Source organism: Eschscholzia californica, unplaced genomic scaffold (assembly GCF_041429995.1).
Source record: "Eschscholzia californica isolate CP2 unplaced genomic scaffold, dmEscCali1.0.p SCAF_4, whole genome shotgun sequence".
Classification (NCBI taxonomy): domain Eukaryota; kingdom Viridiplantae; phylum Streptophyta; class Magnoliopsida; order Ranunculales; family Papaveraceae; genus Eschscholzia; species Eschscholzia californica.
Window position 1 is genome coordinate 35,148,241 of NW_028238461.1, and position 8,657 is coordinate 35,156,897.

At 35.2% G+C, this 8,657-nt stretch overlaps 1 protein-coding gene across 1 annotated transcript; it reads left to right on the forward strand.

Annotated features, from left to right (window-relative positions):
* Positions 1-39: 39 nt before the first annotated feature.
* On the forward strand, positions 40-3,037 carry LOC147544309 (Tetratricopeptide repeat (TPR)-like superfamily protein). Its single transcript, XM_086638314.1, has 2 exons — positions 40-2,595; positions 2,684-3,037. Exon 1 carries the CDS (start codon positions 106-108, stop codon positions 2,404-2,406), a length of 2,301 nt encoding a protein of 766 aa, XP_086494440.1. The 5' UTR covers positions 40-105; the 3' UTR covers positions 2,407-2,595; positions 2,684-3,037.
* The last annotated feature ends 5,620 nt before the right edge of the window (positions 3,038-8,657 follow it).

The following is an 8,657-nucleotide window of genomic DNA, read 5'->3' on the forward strand; positions in this document are numbered from 1 at the left end:
GGGCCATTTGGGAAATAACCCTTCTTAAAATTCATGGTACATGCACATTATTCCAGCCAAACCCAACTCTCTCTCTCTTCTCATCTTCCCCAACAGGTTATAAGAATGATTAGAAATTTCAAACCTCAACGACTAATTCTGACAAATACCCGCTACCTCAACTGTCCAACTGAATTTAGAACTGAACAATCAACCAACGACTATATTAGTTCACTCTGCAAACAAAAACTCTTCAAAGAAGCTCTCCAAGCTTTTGATTTCCTACAAAATAAATCACATTTCCATTTAAAACCTAGTACTTATGCCCATTTGATTTCAGCTTGTTCTTCTCTTAGATCTCTTAAACATGGTCTTAGAGTTCATGATCATCTGATAAGATCAAAGTCTAAACCAGATGTTATTTTACACAATCATATTCTTAACATGTATGGCAAATGTGGGTCATTGGAAGATGCAAGAAACGTATTTGATAAAATGACTGAAAGGAATTTAGTCTCTTGGACTTCTATGATTTCTGGGTATTCGCAGAATCGCCGAGAAAAGGAAGCAATTCATCTATATTTTCAGATGCGTCGTTTGGGTATATTGCCAGATCAATTTGCTTTTGGAAGTATGTTAAGAGTTTGTTTGGGTCTAAATGATTCTCAATTAGGGAGGCAGTTTCATGCTGAAGTTTTAAAATCTGATTCAGGTTTGAATCTCAATACCCAAAATGCACTTGTTGCAATGTACACAAAGTTCAATCTGATTGATGATGCATTGGCTTTGTTTGATAGGATTTCTGAGAAAGATATAATAACATGGGGTTCGATCATCGGCGGGTTCTCTCAGCATGGTTATGAGTTTGAAGCTTTGCAACTTTTCAAGGAAATGTTATCTATGGGTGTCTATAATTGCATCCCAAATGAGTTTATATTTGGGAGTGTTTTTAGTGCTTGTAGTGGTCTTTTACGATTAGAATACGGTAAACAGATACATTCAATGAGTATAAAATTTGGTTTCGGGAGAGATGCTTTTGCTGGTTGTTCTCTTGGTGACTTTTACGCAAAATGTGGTAACTTAGATTCCGCTAAAACAGCTTTTTTTCAGATAGAAATGCCTGATATAGTTTCGTGGAATGCAATTATAGCTGGGTTCGCTTATAGTGGGGACTCTACTGAAGCTTTATCTTTATTTTCTCAGATGAGGCATTCAGGATTTGTCCCTGATAGGATTACCATTCTATGTTTGCTCTGTGCTTTCACATGTTCTTCTACATTTTGTCAAGGCCAACAGGTTCACTGTTACATTATCAAAACAGGTTTTAACTCGGATATTCCAATTTGTAACACACTCCTTACAATGTATGCGAAATGTGCAGATCTCTCTCGAGTTTTCAGTATCTTCGAAGATATGAAAGGTGGGGTGGATTTAGTTTCTTGGAATGCAATTCTTACAGCAGCTCTGCAACACAACCAGGTAAACGATGTCTTTCAATTATTCAAGCTAATGAATAGGTCTCAATGTAAACCGGATGAAATCACTTTGAGTAATGTGTTGGGTGCTTGTTCAAATTTAGCCTCTGTACAAATGGGTGATCAAATTCATGGTTATGCTCTCAAAACTGGCCTAGACATCGAGATTTTAGTTATGAATGGATTAGTCGATATGTACACGAAATCGGGTGCCCTTGAAAATGCTAAAAAATTGTTTGATTCAATGAATAATCCTGATGTTGTTTCTTGGAGTAGTTTGATTGTTGGTTATGCTCAATTTGGGTATGGTGATGAAGCTCTCAAACTCTTCAAAACTATGAGAGATTTAGGTGTTAAACCCAACCATGTAACTTATGTCGGTGTTCTTTCGGCATGCAGTCGTGTTGGATTGGTAGAGGAAGGTTACCAGCACTTTAGAACCATGGAAACTGATCACGGAATCGCTCCAACAAGAGAACATTGTTCATGTGTGGTTGATTTGCTTGCCCGTGCTGGACGACTAAAAGAGGCAGAAAATTTTATCACTCAAATGTCGTTTGATCCTGATATTATTGTATGGAAAACTCTACTTGCAGCTTGTAGAACTCAAGGAAATGTAGAGATTGGTAAGAGAGCTGCAGAGGGTATATTGGAATTGGATCCATCCAGTTCTGCAGCTCATGTATTACTTTGTAATATATACGCTTCAACGGGTAAGTGGGAAGATGTTGCTAGAATGAGAAAATTGATGAGAACTAGAGGTGTCAAAAAAGTTCCTGGACGAAGTTGGATAGAAATTCAGAACGATGTTCATGTGTTTTTAGTAGAAGATAGATCACATCCGAAAATCCCTGAGATATATATAATGTTAGGAGAGTTAAGGTTGCAAATGATCGAAGCCGGCTATGTTCCTGCACGAAAATTCACTTCAAGCGAACCCTTGGATGAATAGAAACTAACTAATTCACTTCATATGGTCGACATGGTAGACTATTACCTCAGTGGGTTTAGTTGTGAAACTTGTGATAAGCTCGTAGGTCTAGTTCACCGTCGAGAAACGAAAGAAGACTTCCGTCTCCATGCTTAGCTCAGATGTAGCTCGCTTCTCTTTGGGTGGTGTTCTTCGTTTGCTCATGATGAGGTGAAACACTAGGCCTGAATATATTTTTATTTATTTATATCATACTTCTTCATTGTGTCATTCATATGTCCTTTTTTTTTACATGCAGGTAATCCTTCATTCATTCACGGTAATTGAAGAACGAAGTAAAAGAAGACGAGCAGTGTACCTCTTTAGCAGAGAGCAAGATCCTTATGACATGAAGCTTAAATTTCATTCCAAGGGATTTCCTTTCTTTTCTAACAGAGGAAAGATTGTGGTTACTTCATAAAACGGCAAGATATGGGAGATGAAGGTTGGGAACAAAATAAGAACCGATGGTTTTTACAAATTTGGTTGTGGGTTCAGATGTTGTCATAGGCGCACTGTTATGTGTACATAGATTTTATCCATCTCAAATTGTCCAATTCGTCGTTATTTAAATTTCAATCAATAAAAATCATATCTTAGTATATTTCCAAAATAACTGATTACTTTTTGGGTGCTTCTAAAGGCACCGGGTCAAAAGAGGCTGTTAGCATCCGGAAATTTTATTGATTCGAATCAATGGCCATTGACCCGAGTTCTTTATAAGCATCGGTTTTTTCATGTGGGTAACGTTTTCCTTCGCTTGCTTCTTCTATCTTCTTCTTCTTCCAAAATAATACGTATTTATTTTTCTTCTAAAACAGAACGCTAGGTAGAGATGTAAAGTGGACTAAGAAATTAACTACTTAATATCTACTTGAAGTGAAAAGATAGAACATGATCCAAACAATGAAGAATCTAGAGAGAGACCACATTAAAGCCACCCAACAATCAAACCACATTAAACCATCAATCTGACCAAATAAAACAGGGGCCACGAAATTAAAGAATCTAGAGAGAAAAAATTGAGCAAACAAAACAGACAAGTACAGAGAGAGAGGACTTACAGATAAACAGAGGATGTTGAAAATAAAATAAAATTGAAATTCCAAACAAGAATTTGTTAGGAGCTTACTTGATCGGACGATGAAGATGATTATATGTTGGAATCAAAACAAGGAGGTGGTCAGGTGGATGTTTTGATTTCTCCACTGTCTTCCTCAACTCAACACGTTTATCCAATATTGCCTCTTCTCTTCTTGTCATCTCTTTCTCTAATCTTTCTCTCTCTCTAATCTTTTTTAGTCTATTAATCTTTCTCTTCCTCTTCTCTTGTTAATCGTTTATCCAATAACTACTTCAAGGTTAAGTCTCTGTTTTCTATGTGGACTGAAATACTCACGGATTGACTAATCCGTGAGTATGTGAAGACAAACGGATTAGCCAATCCGTGAGCATGTGAAGAATAACAGAGATGGATGGAGGGGTTAGGGTACTCCACTTGACCGGTGCCTACATAATTGAACGGTGCTAATAGAGAAAGGAGCGGTTGGGCCTGGTGCTAACAGAGCAGCCTTTTGGCCGGATGCCTTTAAAAGCACCCTTACTTTCTTACAAAAATAACAGTGCCACTTAACTACATAACTAAACGAACAAGTTCACAATTTTGAATTAGAAACACACAAGAATTGAGGATCATATTTTAGCCATTTAGGAGTGAGAAACTCAATTGGAACTAGACAAATATAACTAATAGAGATTCTTTTTTTGTTTTTGAGTTTTGCATTGGAAATGCTGTCAGAGAGAATGAATTTGGGAGTGTGGGCACTATAAATCATTCGTCAGACTCAAAAGCAGGGCAACTTCACCTTCTTTTCTAAAATCAATTACATTGTGTGGGCTATCATTTGTTTGAGATGTGAGGTCGGGTCCTTCCTTTATTACAAACACTTCGGCCATTTTCTTGGTTTGGCTTAACATTTTTAGAGTACTTTTATACAATTGTTAAGTAACCCCGACCTCGACCGGCTCTGATTTGGTACATCTTTTTGCTAAAATGTTTTGACGGTATTTGTTGAAGCATTAATCAGATGTGAACAAAGACCAAACCAGGAATCATAAATAAGGGCCAAGATGAAGTGGAGAAGATGCTAAAGTATATTGTTAATAAAAATTACAGTATCATTTACAGATAGATACTATAGGAGCATATACAAGTAGATGCTAGAGCATATATATCACGTTCAAAAGAAGAGCATATTGTTGTAAGCCAGATAGGAATAATTCATGAGGACATCTTATAACCCTTATTCAAGAAAATGTGAACATAAAGTAAATGGTCGAAAGAAGAATGTGCAAAATAAATATAGCTGGCATGGATCAATTTTTGCACAAAATAGAGCACTAGTTCACAAATCTTACAATTTTACAGAAAATGGAATATAAGTTCTTGTTTTTGGTCAACAACCTGCTGTCACTAGTTTCATAGATAAATATCATCATGATCTATATAAATATTATCAAAATAGAATTGAAAATCACAATCCGAACGGAACCTAAGTAAAGTTCAATTTTAAACTTGACAAATTATAATCACATACAGTTTCTTCCAACATTTCATATTTGTATTTTATAAGACAGGAATTGTTTAATACTAGATCAAACCTTCTTATTTCTATTAACTCTGAATTGTATTTTTTTTTTTGTTAGAAATTGAATTTAATCATGACAAGCAAAATTTCTTAAATATGAACAATTTACTAGGTATAGCATTATATAATCACATGTCATGAAAAAGCAATTGTGAAACTACCTCTCAGCTCTAAGATCAATTTTCATGAGAATGGTTGAGAACGCTTTGAGCATGAGAAGTGAAGGAATTAATGCAAATGTATGTGTTGCTCTCTGAGTAAGCACTTAATTTAATTCACCAATTTAAGCATGTAATTGTACAAACAAACTAAGATTGTTCATCAAATTTACCATCTTGGATCACCAAAAGAGGTAACTTCTTTCAACTTTTGACTTTGCATCTCTCTATTTACTGTTTAGCTATATAACTATATCACTAGTCCCAATATACCATGCCTCACAAATATGCTCATCTTGTTAGGTGTTCGGTTTACCGAGTACTAAGCTGTACTAGAATCACAAAATTTAAACTTGTTTATAATGTTGTAAATGTTATAAAATAAGTCTTGTTGTTGACAATAACACAGAACAATGATTAACACAAGGTTTATCTTTATGCTTTAACAAACTTACCTATTCTCGAATTACGATTTGAGACAATCGATTTTGGTTAATGAGAACTCAAAGTTTAGACGACTCGAATTGATTTTTCTTTACAATTGGAATCGAGAAAAGAAAGTTAACAGTTGCAACTTGAAAAAAATAGAAACTTGCACTTACACATAGAAGGATGGAAGTTAAGGCCATTCTGATTAGGTTATTGGCATCTAAAAATTCTGCGTCATGGAAATTAATTGGCAACTTCGATTAGGTCCTAGAAAGAAATTCAAGTTGAATCTTTTTTTTTTTTGTTAAGGATAAATATATTAAGAACTAAGCATTCAGAGTGGCATTACAATACATATGTAAAAGAAAATAGGGAATACAATCTTTCCTTCTTCCGAGACCATTTAGCAAGTTTGTCTGCCTGAGAATTAGCATTTCTTTTGGTGTGACTAATTTTAACCTGCTGGAGATCACGTTTGAAGTTTCTTATATTACGACCAACTGTCACTAGTTCTTGTTGTTTGTCAACAACCTACTGTCACTAGTTTCATAGATAAATATCATCATGATCTATATAAATATTATCGAAATAGAATTGAAAAGCACAATCCGAACAGAACCTAAGTAAAGTTGAATTTTAAACTTGACAAATTATAATCACATACAGTTTCTTCCAACATTTCATATTTGTATTTTATAAGACATGAATTGTTTAATACTAGATCAAACCTTCCTATTTCTATTAACTCTGAATTATATTATTTTTTTGTTAGAAATTGAATTTAATCATGACAAGCAAAATTTCTTAAATATGAACAATTTACTAGGTATAGCATTATATAATCAGATGTCATGAAAAAGCAATTGTGAAACTACCTCTCAGCTCTAAGATCAATTTTCATGAGAATAGTTGAGAACGCTTTGAGCATGAGAAGTGAAGGAATTAATGCAAATGTATGTGTTGCTCTCAAAGTAAGCACTTAATTTAAGAATTTTTTGATGAAAGGCCCAAATTTTGGGCCCAAATACAAAAAAAACCAACAAGGATTATTATCTCACCCAAAACCCAATAATCAAATAATAACTCATATCAAACCCAAATACACATCCCTATGCTCCATCTCTTCCCAACTTGTATCTCTAAGACCTAATGGTTTATTCTAATCCCTCTTTTGCCCTCCTATATATATATATCCAACTACTACTCCCTCACCAAAATATCTCTCTTCCTTCCATAATCTGGGTTTGGTTTCTCTCTCTACCTCACCGTCCAACACCAAACCCTCTTTTCTCTCTTCTCTCTCTAACCTTACCGGCCATCTCTTCAATCTATTCCACCTTCATTCATCATCTTCTTCTCTGTCTACTTTGCTCCTTCCTTCATTCATCATCATCTTCTTCTCTCTCTACTTTGCTCCTTCCTTCATTCATCATCATCTTCTTCTCTGTAGACTATAGAAGCCGACATAAACTTCATCTATTCCACCTTCATTCATCATCTTCAATCTATTCCACCTTCATTCATTCATCATCTTCTTCTCTACAAAACCCGAGCCGAGGAGAGATAACCCTTTTCACGTTTTCGTGGTTCAGTCATCACCGTCATTCATCATCTTCTTCTCTTTAGAAACTTCAGTCATCATCTTCTTCTTCTATAAAACCAGGTAACTTTTTATTATTTGTTCATCCTTCTTTTGTGATGATTAGTTTCTGATTTGTGCGTAATGTTTATGCTTTGTCCGTACAGTTTAGGGTTTTTTCTCTCAACTTCTGTTTCTATACTTTCATTGTTGAGATTTTGAGAACATTTTGTTAAATGTTAACCTAACTTTAGAATGTGTTAACATATTTGTTGCAATGCTATATAATGATCACTGTGACCATCATTTTATGAAATGATCAGACATTTCTTTGTGGATCATATGATTTTACCACATATTTCCGGTTTGTACGTTCATTTTGATTTGTCCGTACAGTTTATTTGTTATTTTCTCTAAAGCTTTCCTGTTTTTGTAACAAAACTTTACAGTTTGTGTTAACATTGTTTAGATTTGTAGAATATTGTGTTAAATGTTAACAGTATTTTATTATGTGTTAATAAATTTTGTTAAATGTCACCATTCTCCCAGTTAATATGCATTTCACAGAAACTCAAACATTTTTTTACCATGGTAAAACATTCTTCCAGTTTTTAGGACAGTGAAAGATATGTGTGAACATTCATCCAAATGATACGACATTTCCCATTTGATATTAACATTTGTCAACCTGTTAAGACATTTGACGATATTTTCATAACATTTTATTCAATTTTGCAGTATGGAAACTGATAGGTCACTTTCTACATCTCAAAACAATGATAAGAAGTTAGTATGTGAATCATGGGGCGACATATTTACTGAAATTGGGCAAATATTTCCCTGTGGTGTCAAAGCTTTTCGACACGCTCTTGGTCGATATACCATTGCGACCAAGAATAACTACAAATATATCAAGAATGAACCAGGTCGTGTGACTGCCGTTTGCTCTAAACCCGGATGTAATTGGAGAGTCCATGCGGTTGCACCATTAGGATGTAAATCTGTGTTTCTGTTGAAAGAGTACGAACCGAAACACGATTGTTCCGATGTTGTTCTCAAACCTGCGGATCCGAAGTTGTCTAGTAAACTTGTTGGCAGCCTAATTGATCAAGACATCAGAAAACACCCAGATTGGAGTACGGCTGAAGTTAAAGAAAAGTTCCAAGACGATTACGGTGTTGAGTTGAGCTATTACTTTTCTTACGGTGGTAAGAAGGTTGCGATGGACAAAGTATTTGGGCAGGAGGGTGATTCCTATGCAAAGTTGAAGTGGTACGTAGATGCTTTGGCGACTACTAATCCCAATAGCAGAATTGATTTGCAAATCGAGCCCACTACCAACAGATTTGTTCGAGTTTTTATTGCCCTTCACGCATCTATCCTTGGGTTTCAACACTGTCGCCCTGTGATCTATATTGA

What these genes read in the sequence shown, in the direction of transcription:
- LOC147544309 (XM_086638314.1), top strand. Translation starts at nt 106, where the DNA reads ATGATTAGAAATTTCAAACCTCAACGACTAATTCTGACAAATACCCGC.